The sequence below is a fragment of the Erpetoichthys calabaricus genome, chromosome 5 (genome assembly GCF_900747795.2).
Source record: "Erpetoichthys calabaricus chromosome 5, fErpCal1.3, whole genome shotgun sequence".
Lineage (NCBI taxonomy): Eukaryota > Metazoa > Chordata > Cladistia > Polypteriformes > Polypteridae > Erpetoichthys > Erpetoichthys calabaricus.
Genome location: NC_041398.2, coordinates 185,910,343 through 185,933,300, shown reverse-complemented (window position 1 = coordinate 185,933,300; position 22,958 = coordinate 185,910,343). Strand labels below are relative to the sequence as shown.

Here is a 22,958-nt window from a genome sequence, read left to right as displayed (position 1 = left end):
TATGATGGCTACTGGAAAGTAAATGTGGAACATTATGCATTTAAATTACCGTCATAAAACTGAATCACATGCCCTCAGCAGAGCTGGGTTTCTATTGTACACTTGCCGATTTCAAACACGACCCTTTGGTACCATTGTAGTACTGCATAATATTCAAGTAACAACTAACAGGTGTTTGACAGCTTTCTTGTAAGGCATGCAAAAAAAAAAAAGTGGTGGCTGCGGTTTGGCACTTTGAGGAAATTTCTGCAAGTATTTGGAGTCCATCGACAATGTGCCCTGCCAGTTAACGATGAACAAAGTCATTATCCCGATTTGTCACTTACAATTGTGGGCTTTGAAAGAATAGATAAATTGTAACTTTCTCTTTCCCTTCTCTCCTAATTCTACTCCATGAGCAAGAACACACTTCAGTCTCAAGTCCTCCAACATGCCAAGAGATAGGGCAAACTCGAAATAGTATTACTTAGTCAAGATAAAGGTGGCACAGTGGCGGTGGGTAGCGCTGCTGCCTCGCAGTTGGGAGACCTGGGGACCTGGGTTCACTTCCCGGGTCCTCCCTGCGTGGAGTTTGCATGTTCTCCCCGTGTCTGCGTGGGTTTCCTCCGGGCGCTCCGGTTTCCTCCCACAGTCCAAAGACATGCAGGTTAGGTGGATTGGCGATTCTAAATTGGCCCTAGTGTGTGCATGGTGTGTGGGTGTGTTTGTGTGTGTCCTGCGGTGGGTTGGCACCCTGTCCGGGATTGGTTCCTGCCTTGTGCCCTGTGTTGGCTGGGATTGGCTACAGCAGACCCCCGTGACCCTGTGTTTGGATTCAGTGGGTTGGAAAATGGATGGATGGATGGATAGTCAAGATAAAATAAACCAAGGGTAAGACATTAAAAACAATCTCCTGAAATAAGGAGAAGATGAAAAAAAAAAAAAAAAACAAGCCAGACAATTATCTTTATGTGCATGTTGTTTATCACATCAGCAACTTCAAGAAAATCTGATTTGCATGAATGTGCTTGTTTTAATATTACCTCACATGGAGTAGTGACGAAATGTATAAACTTGTGTATTACCTCATGTGTTGTAAGAGAGTTCAAAGTCTGGTGCAATATTTAAGAAATGGTTGGCTGTAACATACCAAAATCATCAGTATTGTACAGCTGCACTTTCCCCATAGCCAAAAATGTTAACATTACATGACAGCACATTGTCCAGTAGGGCTGCAACAAGTAATCAACAACGTCGAGTACAAAATATTGTCAACACGGATTTTTTTATTGTCGACGTGTAATAAACAGAACCTTCAAAAGAGGCTCCAGTCACAAAGAACTACATTGTTTTTTTAACTGCAATGCACTACATGAACATCTGGGGGCAGTATCCTTTGTTATTGTTTGTCAAGACTGCACACAGTCCTACCAACGAAGAACAACGTCTGAGGAGAAGAAGAATGTAGAGGAAAATAAACATGGTTGCAATGGCGAGTCGCATAGAGGAGGGGGAAGGAAATTGAAAAAAATTGAGACAGTAACTTTCTAAAGTGTGGGAGCACTTCACTGAAAAAGAAAAAAAAAGCTGAATGCAGATTATGCAAAGCGGAGCTTTCTTTTCACAGCAGCACCACCGCGACACACAAGCATCCTGGAGCTGTGATGCTGCCGTCTCTTGAGAGGCAAGTTTTAGCGAGTAAAGTTAGTGTCATGTGTTAACATTGATGTTTGTACTATAATGTGCATACCAAGGTTTTGACAATGATAGTTAACCCTTAAACCGACACATACTTGGGGGTTAATGCACCCCTGGACGCTAAATACTTTTTAGCTGCACTTTTTAAGTAAACGTCACAATTCACAAAGAAAATGTGAAATATTAATGGAACACGTATTTTTTTTTCATGCAAAGAGCATCACAATTACTGCAACACTGATCATTTTACACACTGCAAATGAACTGTAAAAACTATAAAAAAAAAAACTACTGCAACAATCTATTATTATATGTTCAAGGTGCAAGTGAAGCCATTGATGACATTCAGTAAATCACGAGCCAACTGCGTTTGAACTGGCTGCATGCAAACACACAAAGGTAAGCGCTGACGCTTGCAGGCTCGTCTAGTGCAGCGGCTGAATCCCAGACACAGTGGAGCTGCAGTTCTGTTGGGGCCGGCAGTGGTTGAGAGCTGGCTGCTCAACAAATATACGGCTTTGACTAATGACCTCTGGTGTGCTGGCAAATTGGTCTGTGAAGCAAATATAGCCGGTTGCAGTGTTCAATGAATATACATCGCTGAATATACACGGCTCCAGCGTGCTGGCAAATTGCACTGAGAAACAACTTTAGCCAGTTCTGGCGGTTTAAGGGTTAAGTGAATATAATTTCAGTTATGTTTGCTAACGTGTTTGGAGCTATAGTAAATCAGTGAGTAGGAGTAGCTGAGCCGTCCTAGTTTTTTTTTCTCTTCTTTTTTCATATAATATTTGAGTTCATATGAATAGTAAACCATCCCTTTAACTAACGTTAGGTAACTTGTGTTTTGGAGTACAGTCATCCCTAAAAACCAAATGTTTATATGGTTATTTTTACATTGTCACGCTTGGGTCACAGATTTGCACAGAAACACAGGAGGTTGTAGAGAGACAGGAATTTTATTCAAACACTGCAAACAAACATTTGTCTTTTTCAAAAGTTTAAACGTGCTCCATGATAAGACAGAGATGATAGTTTCGTCTCACAATTAAAAGAATGAAAACATATCTTCCTCTTCAAAGGAGTGCGCATCAGGAGCAGAGAATGTCAGAGAGAGACAGAGAAAGAAAAGCAAATAATCAAAAACCGATAGGTGCTGTTCGAGCTTTTAAGTATGCGAACCACCGTGCGGGAAGCATATCGCTTGACAAAGCAGCCGTAAGTGAGCCCAGGAAGGAAGGGAGTAATGTGAAGGTAGTCTTCCAGCATTTTTTAGACGAGCGTCCGCATCCTCTAGGGATGCAAACAGCCCCCCCTGCTCACACCCCCTCCGTCAGGAGCAGAGAATGTCAGAGAGAGACAGAGAGAGAGAGAGAGAGAGAGAAAGAAAAGCAAACAATCAAAAATCAATAGGTGCAGTTTGGGCTTTTAAGTATGCGAAGCACCATGCGGGAAGCATATCGCACAACAAAGCAGCCACAAGTAAGCCCAGCAAGGAAGAGAGCAATGTGAAGGTAGTCTTTCAGCATTTTTTGAGGAGAGTCCGTATCCTCTAGGGGTGCAAACAGCCCCCCTGCTCACAATATATTTGAGGAGTTTTATTTAATACGTAATACGTGCTCTGATTGGGTAGCTTCTCAGCCATCTGCCAATAGCGTCCCTTGTATGAAATCAACTGGGCAAACCAACTAAGGAAGCATGTACCAGAAATTAAAAGACCCACTGTCCACAGAAACCCATGAACCAGCGAAAAATCCGCGATATATACAGTATTTAAATAAGGCTTACATATAAAATCCGCGATAGAGTGAAGCCGCGAAAGTCGAAGCGCGATATAGCGAGGGATTACTGTATCAGTCATTAGCTTGTTACATATTTTTAGTCCGTTATTTTTTTATTTTGGCATAATATAGTACATGATGTGATAAACTACAACACGTTTCCTTCAGAGTGTGATGATTAAAACATCTTTCTCAGTCTGAAAAATCATTCTGGTGTATTCCTGCTACCTCTACTCCCTCTGAGCGTCCCTTCTCAGCAGCTGGGAACATTGTCTCAAAGAAGAGAGCCAGCCTCACACCAGAGCATGTCGAAATGCTCACGTTCCTGCACTGCAATCAGGAACATATGAAGTGAATCTTTTATAAACTACAGTATTGTTTTATTTGATTCGAAGCTTTATTTAAACTTTTGGACTTTAAGACATACCACTGGCCATTTTTGGTTAAGTTAAATGCACTTTTTTTGTTTAAAGACTATGTGCACTTTAGTTTGTATTGTATAATGTATTTATTTTTTATTGTGATGGTTACACTAATATAAAACATCTGAATATTTTCAAATTCATATGTTTCACTGGTTGTTATTTTAATTTGATTATTATTAACTTTAATCGTGTTAATGCAGAGACATTAGGGTGACATTCACAGCTTGCAAGACGTGAGCAGATGAGGTAAGACATGCACTGGAGCCCAGAACAGGACGTGCAACCACAGGTCGCAGGCATCAAAATAGTCAGGCATTAAATAATTGTGACTAATCGAAAAAAAAAAAGAATGATTAGTCGACTACCAAAATAATCATTCCCTGCTAATTTTTGCCTGAACACCATCTTCTGCCAGCTCCTAGAGAGTTAGGACATTTCACAGATTCTCCTAAATCCTGGTTGAAGTTAGCAGCAATTTCCTCAATGAGGAAAATTAATAAAATGCTATTTTTCCTACTTGTAAGAGTAGAACCAAACTTGTCACTCAGATTTTTGAGCCAGTTAGGACTGTTTTACTACTGAGATGCTTGATATAGGCACTGGACTAAACCATTTGAGAATACAGTAGAGTCTCGCTTATCCAACATAAACGGGCCGGCAGAACGTCGGATAAGCGAAAATGTTGGATAATGGGAGGTGTTAAGAAAAAGCCTATTAAACGTCGAACTATGTTATAATTCTACACATTATGAGCCTAATACAGTGGAACCTCAGTTCATGAACATCTCTGAACACGTACAAATCGGGTTATGACCAAAAAGTTTGTCAAACTTTTGCCTCTGTGCACGACCACACACTCGGTATAGGAACAAGCCAGTTTCCCTTTCGGTTTGTGCGCGCCGATGATTTCTGCATGTGTTCAGTCTCCCCCTGTGCAGCGTTAGAGAGAGAGACACAGACAGACACATGCACGCGCAAGAGAGAGACACACACGCACACACACGCGAGAGAGACACACACGCGAGAAAGAGAGACACACGCATGCACGTAAGAGAGACGCATGCGCACACACACAGACACACACAAACACGCCAGAGAACTTAGCAACAAAAAATAGTCTACGCTCACGCTTGCAACTTGCAGTTCTTGTTGCCGATTGATGTGTTTTTTTGGGTTTTTTTTTTGCGGCGGGACGTCAGATAATATAGAATGTTGGATAAGCGAGACTCTACTGTATTAACATTGTTATTTTAAGCCATTCCAGTGTAGGTTAAACTTTATATTTAGGGTCTTTGTTTTGCTTTAAACTATCCTGCTCCCAATACGCAGAATTCTTAAGACTGCATCAGGTTTTTATTATAAACCTTCCAGGGACTGCTGAAGGGAAGCATCCACACAATGCTTCACAATGGTGTGCTTCTTCAGAACATAGAAACTTCTTCCAGCTGACTTCGAAGTCTCCTATGTGCCTTCTGTATGTATGTATGTATGTATGTATTTGGCTCCTTTAATGCTGTGACTGGAGAAGCACTAAGGAAACCGTTGTATGCAGTCTCTCCAGTCTCATCCACTGTAGCTTGTAACTCCTTACTATTTCTTGCACAAAGGCTCAGGTTTTTATGAAGATCACCTGCTCTAGACAGATTTACAGTCATGCCACATTCTTTCCATTTCTTAATGACTAATTTAACTATACCCCAAGGATATTCAGTGACTTAGAAAGTTTCTTGTATTCATCCCATGACATGTGTTTTTCCAAAATTTTTTACAGTTACTTGGAATGTTTTTTTTGTCTTCATTGTGTATTTTTTGCCACAATACGCACTCACCACAAGTTAGACTTTCCATTTACTTTCCATATACTAATATTTTATATTACAATCAATTGAAACCCATTGACTACAAACTGGTGAATTACATTTAGCTATTTATGTAACTTCTAAAATGTGCTGCATCATAAATGATTTAGATCTGTCACATTAAAGGAGTGAATAATTATGTAATCAATTATTTGGTGTTTTATATTTGTAATTAATTGACATTACTTTGCAAAGATCCATTTTACTTGTACGCTTTTCTGCTGAAAAAAAAAAAAAAAGAAATTAAATATACAACATTGAATCACAGTAAAACAGTAAAATTGGAAAATTTCCAAAAGATGGATACTTTTTATAGGTATTATGATAATGGACACTGTATTACATTCACAATATTACATCCTGCATTAGAGAGTGTTCTGGCACCTCCTTTCTTAGTGTGTCAATATTACATGCTCTCTCTATAGTTTTTTTGCAAACTGTTTGACCATAACCTCACTGTTATTTTCATTCCTGGGTTTAATTCCACTTAAAAATTCAGATTTTCCATTATCACCGTAGTGCACAGAGTGAAGAGAACTGAATAAGGAAGGATTCCAAAACAAGTCTTACATGGGTATAATCTGCCAAAGCCTTATATTCTCTGCAGTCATAACTAATCAGGTCTGAACAAAATGTGCAGTGTCTTTTGTCCAGAGACATTCACTTTCCTGCACCTTTCACCTATAGGCCACTTCAGTGGCATTCTTGTTCACTGAAACAGAATTGTCGCGTCCCATCCCCCCCCCCAACCAAATCTAGTACAGTCTGTTTTTTCTCCCCAATATAAATAGCTTTTATGCTTAAGCAATCTCCATTTTTCCCCCAATTACTTTAGCCATTCTTTCTTCACCATCATTCTTTCATTTTAAGGTTTTCCACTGCAGCAGTTTCCAACAAATGCTTTCCCCCAGCTGTCGAAAACTTGACTGGTCTGTCATTTGAATGCAGTGATTGACAACCAACAAGGCCTGTTAGCCATCAAATCATTGATACCTACCATTCACACAACCTATACCAGCAGGAAAATATACTGAATCTATGCTAACCTTGTGACAGATTCTTTTAGAACTGGAAAGAGTAGAAATCCATGAATCTACTGTATACGGCCTGATCCTGAAAAGTCCTTCCATAAAATGCTGAAGAGTTAAATCAAATTTTGGACATGTTCAATTACTTGGCCAAGTATACTCCTAAACTGTTGACACAGGACGAGCCATTCTATTAACTGAGTCAAAGATTACTTAGACATTGGACACCCACAGTAGAAGGCATTCCTGGCAATCAAAGACATTCCTTTTGCTTTACCACTCTAAAAGCTCGATGATGTGAATTAGGCTATGACTGTTTTATCTTATGCAAGCAGATATGGCAAAAGTGGTGTACTGCTATAGCTGCATGGAAAATGTTGGTGGGGTATTTTTGTGCTCCCCCCTCTGGAAACTAAACATGTCATTAATAAGAAGGTAATGTTATTAATAAGAAGGTATGTCGGATGTGTCTCTGGATTTCCCAAGTATCTGATTGGTTTGAGAACTTCAAATTAGTGACTCATCACAAGTCCTTAGTGGCACTCATGAAAAAAAGTATCTTGGATAATGTTCCATTAGGGTGCCAGAAAGTTCTCATGCGTCTTATGTGATTCAAACCAACTGCTGTGTATTCCCATAGCAAGACCATGACAGTGGCCCACACTATAGGGATTAACACTCACTTAGATGTGAAGTGCTACGCTGCAGCTGTTGTTGATAGTAGGGCTGAGCGATATGGACCAAAAATTATATTTTGATATTTTTTCTTCCCATAAATATAATACGAAAAAGACTGTTCTGAGTTAAAGCCACATGTCCCAAATGTCACACAGGCACTTTTATTAACATACGGCTATAGATGTACGTGAGAAATGGCTCAAAAATAAACTAATCGACATAAATAGTAACGCTCCTTGAATAAAATAATGCTCTTTTCCTGCATAACAAAAGACTCGCAGCTGTGCAATTAAGAAAATGTAAATAGAAAAGATACACAGCAAAAGTAAGAAAAGGCCAACTTGCTCTTTAAAAAGTGGGTTTCCACTGAAGTTGAGAGTTCATTCTTTACCAAAGTGTTTCCTCCTGTCTGTACAGTACTGTGCAAAAGTTTTAGGCAGATGTGGAAAAGATGCTGTAAACAAAGAATGCTTTCAAAAATGGAAGTGTTAATCATTTATTTTCATCAATCAACAAAATGCAGTGAATGAACAAAAGAGAAATCTAAATCAAATCAATATTTGGTGTGACCACTCCTTGCCTTCAAAACAGCATCAATTCTTCTAGGTACACTTGCACACAGTTTTTGAAGGAACTCGGCTGGTAGGTTGTTCCAAACATCTTGGAGAACTAACCACAGATCTTCTGTGGATGTAGGCTTCCTCACATCCTTCTGTCCCTTCATGTAATCCCAGACACACTCGATGATGTTGAGATCAGGGCTCTATGGGGGCCATACCATCACTTCCAGGACTTCTTGTTCTTCTTTATGCTGAAGATAGTTGTTAATGACTTTGGCTGTATGTTTGGGGTCATTTTCCTGCTGCAGAATAAATTTGGGGCCAATCATATGCCTCCCTGATGGTATTGCATGATGGATAAGTATTTGCCTGTATTTCTCAGGATTGAGAACACCATTAATCCTGACCAAATCTCCAACTCCATTTGCAGAAATGCAGCCCCAAATGTTCAAGGAACCTCCACCATGCTTCACTGTTGCCTGCAGACACTCATTATTGTACTGCTCTCCAGCCCTTTGACGAACAAACTGCCTTCTGCTGCAGCCAAATATTTCAAATTTTGACTCATCAGTCCAGAGCACCTGCTGCCATTTTTCTGCACCCCAGTTCCTATGTTTTCGTGCATACTTGAGTCGCTTGGCCTTGTTTCCAAGTCGGAGGTATGGCTTTTTGGCTGCAACTCTTCCATGAAGACCACTTCTGGCCAGACGTCTCCAGACAGTAGATGGGTGTACATGGGTCCCACTGGTTTCTGCCAGTTCTGAGCTGATGGCACTGCTGGACATCTTCCGATTTCGAAGGGTAATAAGCTTGATGCGTCTTTCCTCTGCTGTACTGTTTCCTTGGCCGACCACTGCGTCTACGATCCTCAACGTTGCCCATTTCTTTGTGCTTCTTCAAAAGAGCTTGAACAGCACATCTTGAAACCCCAGTCTGCTTTAAAATCTTTGTCTGGGAGAGACCTTGCTGATGCAGTAGAACTACCTTGTGTCTTGTTGCTGTGCTCAATCTTACCATGACATGAAACTGTCTTCCACAACCTCACCTTGGTAGCAGAGTCTGGCTGTTCATCACCCAGTTTTAAGCCTCCTACACAGCTGTTTCTGTTTCAGTTAATGACTGTGTTTCAACCTACATGTGACATTGATGATCATTAGCACCTGTTTGGTATAATTGGTTGATCATACACCTGACTATATTCCTACAAAATCCCTGACTTTGTGCAAGTGTACCTATAAGAATTGATGCTGGTTTGAAGGCAAAAGGTAGTAACAGCAAATATTGATTTGATTTAGATTTTTCTTTTGTTCGCTCACTTTGCATTTTGTAAATTGATAACAATAAACAATCATTATTTATATTTCTGAAAGCATTCTTTGTTTACAGCATTTTTTCACACCTGCCTAAAAGATTTGCACAGAACTGTAGTTCTGTACAAACACCTAGGACTTTGTGCAAATAACAAAACATGCAACAACTGACAACTTTCTTACACAGAGAAATGGCCCGGGATGATGTGGGCATCATCCATACCATGTCCTTTAACACACAAAATAAAAACTTTTAAAATCACTTTCATTTTTATGTAAAGAAGCAGATCACTGAAAGGTAAATTAATATCCATCTGTGTTTAGTAAGATTTAACTACGTGTGTAAACTGCGCTGTGTGATGTGTAACCTACAAATAGTTTTAGTAAAACCGTTTTGGTAAATTCACCAGCAAATGAGTGAAACATGTATAACTTTGGACCTTTTCAATCTCAAACGCTTCTGAATTTCAAATGAATCCCTGTCTCTTCTTAATCAGAGAAGGTGGCTCTGGTGGTAAGGATTTGCTGGGGGTCACTGATATGAACACCGCAACCACTGGAACATTTCTTTGGGTACTTGAGCAAGACCCTTAACCGTGACCCGGCCCTGCAAATGGTCCATCAACTTGCAGGGAAAACTTGGGGGTTGGTGACGGAATTGGCACTCCAGCTGCCGTAAAAACTTTCACGCAGCTCCACGCAGTGTTGCGTGAAGCAGAGGCATCACCAGTTGCGCGCCACGTGTTGTACGCAGCACACTCTCCCCTTTCCTTTCCTGTCTCTTCTCAGCTGGGGTTCTCATTCAGTGTCACAATCCTCACTCTAACACATGTACGCATCATAAATGTTAGCTGTATAAGCCTAAACATTTCAAATAGATGATCCTGTGGTCAATAGGCATATTTAGTTCTGTAAGTGGTTCTATAAAACTTTTTACCTAACTCGTTTTTGGGTGGGGGGGGAGAGGTGGGGGGGGGGGGGGGGGGGGACAGAGGGAGAAAAAAAAGCTGCAAATGTCAATAAAACTCACCGTTACGTTATAGGCAGATGCTCTTTGCTTGGAGGACTCGTTGACTTGACATTGAATCCCTGCGTGTGTGTGTGAATAGCATAGAGTAAACAACATCTAGAATGGCATCCACATCGGGCGAGAGATTAAGCGAATATGCAAAGCAAAATACTAAGTGGATGCCATTTTGTGTGTATTTTATTATTTTGAATTGGTCTCTTTGTTGGACTATGATTTGGTGGAAGTGATCTGGAGATCAAGATCTAAAATTAAAGTGAGGTACCTGTATCAGCTGATCAATTCCCAGTTGACGTGACACCACCCCCACCCAGCCACTGCAGCTGTCAGGTCTGTTAACATGCAGAGACAGCACACTGAACACAGCAACAAACGTTTCATGTTGATTTATGTCAGAAACAATTGCTTTGTGTGCATTTTAAAAACCTGAGTTTTTTTGTAAAAATATTCAGCCCTAGGAGAAAAGGGGAAAAAACAGCCTTAAAAGAGTAATTTATGCCTGGCATATTTTTTTCTTATTTCAAATTAACTGATTAAATGTTGCACTCACCAATGGCTAGATGAAATCTGTGACCAAAACAATGCATCCTCAATCATTTGTTCAGTTGCACTGCCTTGACAACATTGGTCCCGTTGTCAGTAGTTATAGCAACCAGTCCCGTTGGTTTGAGTTTCCAGTTGGTGAGGGTATCCTGCAAAGCTTCAGCTATATGCTCCCTGGTGTGGTCTTGGGGAAAGTAGCTGCTTTGGAAACAGGCACTTTCAGATCCCAGTCTTCCATGAAATGTATTGTCACACTCACGTATGGCTCACAGATCCTGCTGGATCACATATTGGTGGTCAGTGCGAAGTGAGATACTTTGGCGAACCAGGAGGCGAGACTCTCTCTAACTATACATTTTTGGCAGTACTTCTTTAGCAAAGTAATTCCAACTAGGTAACTAGTATCTTTGGTCAAGAGTTTTTAGCAGCTGTATAAAGCCGTCTCGTTTCACAGTTGAGATTTTTGATCATGTTTTTAGCAATAAGATAAGCTACTACTTTAGTAATGTCGTCCCACTTCTCACTTTTTCTCTCATAAGGCACAACATGGGAATATGAGCTTTGTAACGTGGTTTGTTTCGAGCAGGAGTGTGAGAAGGCTTCATGATCTGGGCTGCAGCACGCATTTTCACACACTCTTCGTAATGCACTTTATGCCATTGTTGTACATGGTGGAAAAGATTAGTAGTGCCCGATACTTTTGTTGGGACTTGTTCTCGGCAATATTTACAGAATACATTATTAACCTGCTCATCTGACACTTTGAACCCGAACCATCTCCAAATAATTGAGCCATTGTTTTTCTTATTACCAACCAGCTCTTCTTTGAAACCTTCAAGTTTTTATCTCAATCCTGTCCCTGCCTGAAGGACTTACCGAGTAAAGTGGTGGGGGAGGGGTGAGTTGTATTCAGAGAAGAGGTGGGGCAGGGTGAAGTTGTGTGAGAGACAAACGGGGAGAAGAGAACAGTGAACTGGCGGCTCTACAAGTATAATTTTAACACAACACAGACTGTATCGATATAAACCATGTTGTCATCCTAGATTTTGTATGAAAATATGTCAATATTTTTAAAAAACTTGATACATACATGCCAGCCTTAGTTGATAGCATGCCCACTACCCCACCAGGAATACTATTAAGGCAGCTATAGCAGGTGACAGTTACCTACATATGGTGCTGAAATACAGTGCATCCATAAAATATTCACAGCGCATCACTTTCCACATTTTGTTATGTTACAGCCTTATTCCAAAATGGATTAAATTCATTTTTTCCCTCAGAATTTTACACACAACACCCCATAATGACAACGTGAAAAAAGTTTACTTGAGGTTTTTGTAGTACTAGGGTGTTGTACCGTGTTAGCCATTATGAATGTAGAGAAAAGCCAAGCAAAATGACACCTTTTATTGGCTAACTAGAAAGATTACAATATGCAAGCTTTCGAGGCAACTCAGGCCCCTTCTTCAGGGGCCTGAGTTGCCTCGAAAGCTTGCATATTGTAATCTTTCTAGTTAGCCAATAAAAGGTGTCATTTTGCTTGAGGTTTTTGCAAATTTATTAAAAATAAAACAGAAATCACATATACATAAGTATTCACAGCCTTTGCTCAATACTTTGTTGATGCACCTTTGGCAGCAATTACAGCCTCAAGTCTTTTTGAATATGATGCCACAAACTTGGCACACCTATCCTTTGCCAGTTTCACCCATTCCTCTTTGCAGCAACTCTCAAGCTGCATCAGGTTGGATGTGAAGCATCGGTACACAGCCACTTTAAGATCTCCCCAGAGGTGTTCAATCGGATTCAAGTCTGGGCTCTGGCTGGGCCACTCAAGGACATTCACAGAGTTGTCCTGAAGCCACTCCTTTGATATCTTGGCTGTGTGCTTAGGGTCGTTGTCCTGCTGAAAGATGAACCGTCGCCCCAGTCTGAGGTCAAGAGCACTCTGGAGCAGGTTTTCATCCAGGATGTCTCTGTACATTGCTGCAGTCATCTTTCCCTTTATCCTGACTAGTCTCCCAGTCCCTGCCACTGAAAAACATCCCCACAGCATGATGCTGCCACCACCATGCTTCACCGTAGGGAAGGTATTGGCCTGGTGATGAGCGGTGCCTGGTTTCCTCCAAACATGACGCCTGGCATTCACACCAAAGAGTTCAATCTTTGTCTCATCAGACCAGAGAATTTTCTTTCTCATGGTCTGAGAGTCCTTCAGGTGCTTTTTGGCAAACTCCAGTTGGGCTGCCATGTGCCTTTTACTAAGGATTGGCTTCCGTCTGGCCACTGTACCATACAGACCTGATTGGTAGATTGCTGCAGAGATGGTTATCCTTCTGGAAGGTTCTCCTCTCTCCACAGAGGACCTCTGCAGCTCTGACAGAGTGACCATCGGGTTCTTGGTCACCTCCCTGACTAAGGCCCTTCTCCCCAATCGCTCAGTTTAGATGGCCGGCCAGCTCTAGGAAGAGTCCTGGTGGTTTCAAACTTCTTCTACTTACGGATGATGGAGGCCATTGTGCTCATTGGGACCTTCAAAGCAGCAGAAATTTTTCTGTAACCTTCTCCAGATTTGTGCCTCGAGACAAACCTGTCTCGGAGGTCTACAGACAATTCCTTTGACAATCAAGCTTGGTTTGTGCTCGGACATGAACTGTCAACTGTGGGACCTTATATAGACAGGTGTGTGCCTTTCCAAATCATGTCCAATCAACTGAATTTACCACAGGTGGACTCCAATTAAGCTGCAGAAACATCTCAAGGACGATAAGGGGAAACAGAATGCACCTGAGCTCATTTTTGAGCTTCATGGCAAAGGCAGTGAATACTTGTGTACATGTGCTTTCTCAATTTTTTTATTTTTAATAAATTTGCAAAAATCTCAAGTAAACTTTTTTCACGTTGTCATTATGGGGTGTTGTGTGTGTAGAATTCTGAGGAAAAAAAAATGAATTTAATCCATTTTGGAATTAAGGCTGTAACATAACAAAATGTGGAAAAAGTGATGCGCTGTGAATACTTTCCGGATGCACTGTATACTTGGTCTGAATGGCTAGAATATATTACAAAAGCAAATACAGCAATTGTATTTTTTTATTTTAACGTAAAAAGTCAACGGTTTTAAGCACGCTACAAAATTTACAAAAGGAAGCCATACAGTAAGTCAACAAGTGATGACAGCAGATATTCCAGCCTTATTTCTGAAAAGAACCATTTATTTAAACCTCTTTACCAGACAGACCAAAGAAAAGACTTGCTATTGACCCATTTTTAACAATTTTTGAGTGCTGAATTTCAAGTGTTTGCACGAGAAAGTGACTTTCAGCACATCACTTTCAGTGCACATAACACACAAGGAAATGGGCATGTAGAGAGAGGAGTTCAGATTGCAAAGAGAATTCTAAAGTAGAAGGACCATTTACTTGCACTTTTTTTGCTATCAGTGAACACCATGCACTTCAGCCAGTTGGGAGTCCAGACTAGCTATTTATTGTATGGGCAGGAAGATTAAGACAACACTTCCAACTCTTGAGGAAAGCTATTAACTTCAGAACAAGGTTGTGAAAAGTATCTTAGAAAAGAGGAACTTATGCTTTATTATAAAAACAAAAGAGATAAATGATAATGTAACAAAGCATTCCGAACCCCCCCCCCTCCAAAAAAGAAACTGACCTTTATTATGTCTTATGGATTTATGAGAATCATTTTTTCCAAAGCTTCTAGATGATGTCTAAAAAAAAAAATATATATATATATATAAAGAGAGATCTTATTGCTAAATACAGGACTCCTTGTTACAGAAATCAAATGACTACTAAACTGTGAAGTTGGGCCTGTTTAAATGAAAGTTTTTAATATTCTCTCAAATGTACACTAGTGCTCAAAAGTTTGGAATCACCGAGAAATGTTCATGTTTTTGATAGAAACTGCTGTTAATTTCTATAATAATACCTTCTTATAAATAAAGTGTAAGGCCACATCCGAGATTTTCCTTCTCACTTCAAAAACTATTACGTCTTTTTACAGCACAGGACATAAAAGAAACAAAATATTTCCTCAATTGGTCAGTAGTAAAAATACATAAAAACAACCAAGTTTCACAATGGGAACATCAATTGAAAAATACATTGCATCAAACTTAGAATTAGGCTTAGATCTCCAAATTTTACTGACCTTAAACCCTGACTTTACTTCCCTTTGGATGTCTTCTAAAATATTAAACTCTTCGCAAGGATATAGCAATCTATGCGGAATAGGTACCTCTTGGTCCAAAAGTTGACATGATCTGAAATTTAAAAAAATAAAAATAAAAATAAATAAATAAAAGTAATTAAATGCTAACAATATCAACTGTGCAGTAACGTGTTACTATAACACTTCTTCCAAGTACCAATGGAAGGGAAAAATCATAGACTATAAAATTTTTTAATTTCCTGTTAGACAGTGTCTTTAAGCAAACTTAAAAAACACTTTCTGAAGCATTCTGAAATATTGAAAAGACTCTTCAAAAGGAGAATTGTTAATGGTCATTTCACCGTAATTCAACACATTTTCAAAAAAGGTTTAACATCAAAATTTCGGATACTGATGAATCTTGGCATATGAATTACATCTACCTTCCAAAGCTCAGAAAGAATTTTTTTAAGATAACCTGCCAATGATATAGGAATTTTTCTTCCCCACAAACTATTTCGCATCGGACAGTACATTATTCATGTCATTACTGGCAATAATAACTAGCAAACTTAAAACACAAAGTGTATTTGGAAGTGATGAAACAATAGAATCATAAAACTATTATAAAGTAACAGTAATGTTTAAAGTAGTACAACTAAGATTTTAATATGCTCACTTTCAAATGTAACACACACATGTAAATATATTTGAAGTATGGAAATGAATGGAGCAGATTTCCATGGAAATTGTTAACTTACCGATCATATTTCTACGAATCAGTTATGTTCCTAACAAACTAATATAAAAAACCTCAGGTGAGGGAATGACAATGCATCTTAAAAATGCCTTTATGATTGTGTTTAACTGGGCAGTTTATAGCTTGGTCACATATAAGCAAAGTTTAATTTCCAGGCTTAACTGGATTATGGTTTTGTCTGCATTTGCACTTCACATCCCAATTTATTTACAGCTTCATTGGATACTAATGCCTGTGTGAAAGAGGCTCTGTAACAAAACTTTTCTAAAAAAAACACAAGTCTGCTGGTAACTGTACCTGGTGCCCGCACATAATTGTTTCTGCCACATCTTGAACAAGAATGGAAGCAAAAAAGAATTAACCTTTGTTCAAGTACTCCAAAGCCTTGGCCGAATGTGGTTTGAGGAAACCATTAAACCAGGGTTTTTCTAGTTTTAAGATATTTTTAGTTTGTATTTAGTTTTAGATTTTCAGCAATTATCTTTTCGTTTTTGTCACATTTTATTAGTTTTGTAACACTAACAAGGATACAGTTACGCAGGTGTAAAAGTGCAATTTTCTTCATAGTTGTCTGTGACGGAACAAAAATTTCCCCTAATTAGGCCTCCAGTACAATTACAAAAATGCAAAAAATAAAGTGTATTCTGATGTTATTTGTTACATTAACCTGCTATAAGTTTGAACTTGTATGGAGCTCCAGACCGAGGGCGACTGATGGTCATTTTATATTCCTTCCATTTCCAAAAATCTCACCAACAGTTGTCACCTTCTCACCAAGCTTCTTGCTGATGGTCTTATAGCCCATTCTAGCCTTGTGCAGATCTACTGTATAATCTTGTCGCTGACGTCCTTTGATAGCTCTTTGGTCTTGCCCATGGTGGTGGAGAGGCTGGGATGGAAGAAATTGATTCTGTGGACAAGTGTGTTTTATATACATAACGAGTTGAAACACACGAGTTGAGATCATAAGTATCAGTAATTGACTGATTGTAATCTGTGTGCCACACGGGCACAGAGCTAACCTGTGGGAGGGGAGCCAGAATTCTGGTGGGGTTGTAGGGGATCCAATACTTATTTCACTCAATGACAAGCAAACACATACATACAGTTAGGTCCATAAATATTTGGACAGAGACAACTTTTTTCTAATTTTGGTTCTGTACATTACCACAATGAATTTTAAATGAAACAACTCAGATGCAGTTGAAGTGCAGACTTTCAGCTTTAATTCAGTGGGGTGAACAAAACAATTGCATAACAATGTGAGGCAACTAAAGCATTTTTTTAACACAATCCCTTCATTTCAGGGGCTCAAAAGTAATTGGACAAATTAAATAACTGGAAATAAAATGTTCATTTCTAATACTTGGTTGAAAACATCGTCAATAAACACTAGTGTCCCAGAGCCACTGGCAGCCATGCACGCCCAAGCCATCACACTGCCTCCATTGTGTTTTACAGATGTGGTATGCTTTGGATAATGAGCTGTTCCATGCCTTCTCCATACTTTTTCTTGCCATCATTCTGGGAGAGGTTGATCTTGGTTTCATCGTGTCCAAAGAATGTTTTTCCAGAACTGTGCTGGCTTTTTTAGATGTTCTTTACCAAAGTCCAATCTAGCCTTTCTATTCTTGAGGCTTATGAGTGGCTTGAACCTTGCAGTGCACCCTCTGTATTTACTTTCATGCAGTCTTCTCTTTATGGTAGACTTGGATATCGAAACGCCTACCCCCTGGAGAGTGTTGTTCACTTGGTTGGCTGTTGTGAAGGGGTTTCTCTTCACCATGGAAATGATTCTGCGATCATCCACCACACTTGTCTTCCGTGGACGTCCAGGTCTTTTTGCGTTGCCGAGTTTACCAGTGCTTGCTTTCTTTCTCAGGATGTACCAAACTGTAGATTTTGCCACTCGTAATATTGTAGCAATTTCTCAGATGGGTTTTTTCTGTTTTCGCAGCTTAAGGATGGCTTCTTTCACCTGCATAGAGAGCTCCTTTGACCGCATGTTGAGCTTCTTTGACCGCATGTTGTCTGTTCACAGTAAAATCTTCCACATGCAAGGATCACACCTCAAATCAACTCCAGGCCTTTTATCTGCTTAATTGATAATGACATAACGACGGATTTGCCCACACCTGCCCATGAAATAGCCTTTGAGTCAATTGTCCAATTACTTTTGAGCCCCTGAAATGAAGGGACTGTGTTAAAAAAAAATGCTTTAGTTGCCTCACATTTTTATGCAATCATTTTGTTCACCCCACTGAATTAAAGCTGAAAGTCTGCACTTCAACTGCATCTGAGTTGTTTCATTTAAAATTCATTGTGGTAATGTACAGAACCAAAATTAGAAAAAAGTTGTCTCTGTCCAAATATTTATGGACCTAACTGTAGATACTGTTAACGTATACACACAGAACCTCAACAGTGCCCAGTGAATGACACACACAGAGCTGGTTAACCTCTAGCACTTTTAACCACACAAGTGCCCTATGAATAACAGAACTTGTCACTCTCTTATTACTTCAAGAGATTTACTTATTATCGGCACAAACAACATACAATGTTTAAAATGTATCTGTATCTCAGACCTAAATATTACTTCAGTCTCTAGGAATACATTTAAACATACAAAGGCTCAACATCCTTGGCTATAGGCCATTTCTCAACCAAGAATGCCTTACTTTATGTACTGTTCCGTACTATTGCATGGAGCTCACACCTTCGGCCCTTAATAAACCTTGCAGCACGAAGCGTATGTCAAACCTCTGGCTACCTTATTACTTCAATCACTCCAGACATGAAGACAAAGCATAGAAAATTAAAAACAGCGTGGTATTTATTACATGAATAATAATAGCAAATAGAACAAAGAATAATAGCAAATAAGACTGATATTAAAGTCTGGATATATACTCTTTAGAAAAGGTTTCCGAAAAGTTAAAAGAGGTCAAGGATAAATGTCGCAGGCAGCTTATTACCTAGCACTCAAAGCTGTTCATGAAATGTTTTGCTGACAATCAGATGAAAAAACGGCCACACGTTGCTGGCGCCCTCTCGCCCTCCTCTGACATCATTCTGTTCTCTTCGTTTAGTCTGTCATATTCATTTTAAAATGCTATGGGAGTTTTGCACAATGTGACTGTTACATGTACCTGTTTGGCTGGCTGTCAATATGATGAATGAATTTGCCCAAACTCTTTCATCTATTTGAATACATCAGTTTTTCCAGCAATGAAGTTTCTAATGTTTTAACAATCTCTTGTCTCAAGCTGTAATTTCCAGTCCCATGGCATCTCCTTCTGTTCTCAGTAAAGTAATTTAGTCTTGGTGCCCTTCCCTTCACAGGTGATAAAATCAATACAGCTTTTGAGAGTCCCCGAATTCCTGCTCAGATCAAAACAAATGGTACTGGGATTCAGGAAAACAGACTGCCTTTGATGTTAACGGTCCATGCAATTGTCCTGTATTTAAGTTCATCTGTTATGTCTTCAGCAAAATATAATGAAAATAAAGATCAAAATGTACATATTTTGCAAATCAATTTATAACTTTGTGTAATGTGTTTTTTCTGGATTTTTGGTTGATATTCTGTCTCTCTCCATTAAAATGAAACTACCATAAAAACTAGAGACTGTTGATTTCTTTTTTAGTGCGGAAAGTTACAAATTCAGCAGGGGATCAAATACTTATTTACCCCACTGTATATATTTAAAAAATGTATATTGTGGCCCACCAGAACATGTACAGCTGCCCTAATCTGACACAGACGGGCAAATACACAACTATTACACAGCACGTTTTTGTTTTTTGTGGGGAGTGCTCTTTCCCGGCTTCCCAGAGCACAGTACACAATACCAGCACCCACAAAGTCCTTTCCTTCTTCTATCTCTCACCCTCTCCTCATCCAGCAAACTTCGTCCTCTTCCACCTGACTCTGAATGGAGTGAGGCAGCCCCAGTCAAGAACAAAAAAAAAAAAAAAAAAAAAAAAAAAAGCATTTTCTAACCATTGAGCTTTGCATCTTCCTTGAGCTTCACTGAACTTTCTCTTTACACCTATTTTATTTCCTGTCCAACACACCACCCCGTCTTCAGTCACCAATCAACCCTATCAGTCAGTGGTGCTATGTGCATGGCCCGTCAGTCACTTCTATGGTGTCCTTCTATGTCAGAGAGCATGCGCTCAGCCAACCACATGCAAGTCAGCATATTAATATAAAAAAAAAAAAAAAAAACCATAGTAAAAATAAAATTAGCCGACCGAGAACATCAAAGTATTAATCAAACCATCAAGGCATTTTTCAGATTTTTGCGATATTTAGTTTTTCTACCCCTAAATATTGACATATCAAAATGTCTTTTCTTAGTGGATACCTACTGCCCGATATGTACCATCTTCCTATTTCAACTTTTTAGCTAAATGGGAAATTATGCTTTAGCTGATTAGTTAGTGAGTAAGCCAGTCAACTTTACATTTTTTATATATTTTTTTACCTGACACTTGGTGAAGCGCAATTTTTCTTCAACATCTGTTGAAACATGGAACATTCCCCATTATTTTCTGGTTTCCTTTGTGAGGAAGGAGCTTTAGCAACTTTCTTAAATTGTGACACCGCATCACAACGTTTTTCAGTATTCTTCTCAAATGCAGCCACATTTTCTGAATTTACCCTAAGAGAAATTTGAAATTCACATTACTCACCAGTGTGAAGGAAAGACTACAAAGCATTAATGGGTTAGTAAAAACCAAGTACTTACATGCCAGTGACAAACCTTTTACATATCTTGAAAGTTGCAGAAGCAGAAATCAAACTGGAAGCATAACCTTCACAAAGAATTATTCACTGACTTTGTATTGAGACAAAGTTTATTACAATCACTGGTCCTAGTACAGGGCACCAGTAACTTTAAATAAACTGTTATTCGGCTGGATAGTACCATAAACATTAGAAAGCACTCATAACCACAGAAAGACTGGGTGTTTTGTAGCTGTCTAAGGCGGCAGAATAATGTGTATGCAGTATTTTTTTTTTGTTAAATCACATACTTCTGGCAGTGCTGCCAGCAATGTTCCCTCAAATATTTTTTCACTGAAAAGCAGGTGTGAATAGCAAATGAGGTGGTATTTTCTGTTAAAAAATCTATTATTTTTCAGTCCCCCTCAGAATTACATGTGGCACTAAATAAGACTTCGATCAGTTACTGAGAAGCATGACCAAAATGTATGAATAGCGTCCCTGTGATGTAACTATCAAAGTAAACCTAGTGCTGGGTGGTAAACCGGTTCATACCAAAAACCATTTTTTATTTTTGTTATGATATGGATTTTTCTTATACCGCAACACCTGTTTAAATTGCCTAAACGACGTTCGGAACGTGTCACGGCGGGAAACTGTTCAAGTGGGTACCCTTTTCACTGCTACAACGCTAATCACAGAGGTCTTGCGCGGGTGCTGTTTTTCACTGCTACACCGCTAAATAGGTAGTGGTAGTGTAGGTATTGCACGGTGAAAATGGACAGAGAACATTCCGAAACTGAAGCGGACGATTAAGTTGAACATGATGACACAGAAGAACTTTTGCCGAAAAAAAGGAGTCACGTCCGTTGCCTGGAGATACTTTGGTTTTAAAAGGTCGGCTGTGGACCATTATGTTCAAATGTGTAAATACTATTTCTATACTACTGGATATAACTGCAAGCCAAGTTGACTTGTTTAATTTGTTTTCAATACAGTGTAACGTACCTGGGTACTGTGTAATAGTGTGATGACATGTTGACTTTATTCTCGACATTTCTACTTTATTCTCGCCATTTATGTCAAGACTAGCAAAATACCCGCGCTTCACAGCGGAGAAGTAGTGTGTTAAAGAGGTTATGAAAAAAAAAAAAAGGAAACATTTTAAAAATAACGTAACATGATTGTCAATATAATTGTGTTGTCATTGTTATGAGTGTTGCTGTCTTTTATATATATAATATACACACACATAAACATATATATACATATACAAATTTACATATCTACATATATATCATATATATATATATATATATATATATAGACATACATATATATATACATATGTGTATATTATATATAGACATACATATATATATAGACATACATATATATATACATATGTGTATATATATACATATGTGTATATATATACATATGTGTATATTATATATATATATATATATATATATATATATGTACTTATTGGCTCCTGTATTTAGGATATAGCAGGTTGGATAATGGACGGATGGACATCTGTATGCATAGCCGTATTTGCCCGTTTTCGTTTTTTTTCTTTGTTCAGTAATATTTCAGTAAACCCGGAGCTTGTCAGTTCAAATCCTGGTACTGACACCACTGTGAGACCCTGAGGAAGTCACTTCACCTGCCTGTGCTGCAAAAAACAAAAGTAATGTAACAAATTGTACCTCAGATGTTGTAAGTTGGTGGAATAAAGGCATAAGTAAAATAGATAAATATGTATTATACACATAGGAACTATTCATTTATTTTCAGTTAAGTCATCTGCAGCAAACTTTTATAAATGAGGGTTTCTCCTTTTAGATAGTGCAAACTGTTTCTTCTTCATTGACGTTTTCTCTTGGAGGGCTTTTTTCATTTCATTGAAAATGAAAGCAGCAGCTGCCAAAATATGTAGCTTTCTTATTAATTTTTCAACATTGTGTAAAATAAATGTATAAAGTAACATAAAAGGTTTAAATACTGGTAATCCTTTTACACTAAAATATTACTAAAGAGATACAAAAAAAGTAAAATGGATATGTTCTTTTTCTTTAAGGAGATTAAATATTACTGAAGAAAGAAAAAAAAAATTAAACAGCCAAATGGGGCTATGCATACGAACTTAAAAGGTTTAAATAAAACAGAAATATATATTTTATTTTTACTTGCTTAACTTGTGGAGGGTGTATCCTGTAGCAAAGCCCTAACTTTTTTCGTGAAAGCCCGTTTCAGTAAATAAGTCTTAAAAACAGGTGTAAAGATATTGACAATAAGCTACGCAAACCCAGGAAGACATGGATTCGATTAAATCAAGTATCATTACATCTTCCTTTCTTAAAGAGAAGTAAGGCAGTACTTATAAGCTTACATAT

At 38.7% G+C, this 22,958-nt stretch overlaps 1 protein-coding gene across 3 annotated transcripts in view; it reads right to left on the bottom strand.

Annotated features, from left to right (window-relative positions):
• The window catches only part of LOC114642632 (centromere protein C-like), a 266,767-nt gene that overhangs the window by 157,451 nt on the left and 86,358 nt on the right, over positions 1–22,958 (bottom strand). For all 3 annotated transcript variants that reach the window (XM_051928078.1, XM_051928079.1, XM_051928080.1), the window contains 3 exons: positions 20,318–20,494; positions 15,065–15,176; positions 14,564–14,621 (listed from right to left, as the gene is read on the bottom strand). In XM_051928078.1, coding sequence (XP_051784038.1) covers positions 14,564–14,621; positions 15,065–15,176; positions 20,318–20,494 — 347 coding nt within the window. The remainder of the gene's footprint in view (positions 1–14,563; positions 14,622–15,064; positions 15,177–20,317; positions 20,495–22,958) is intronic.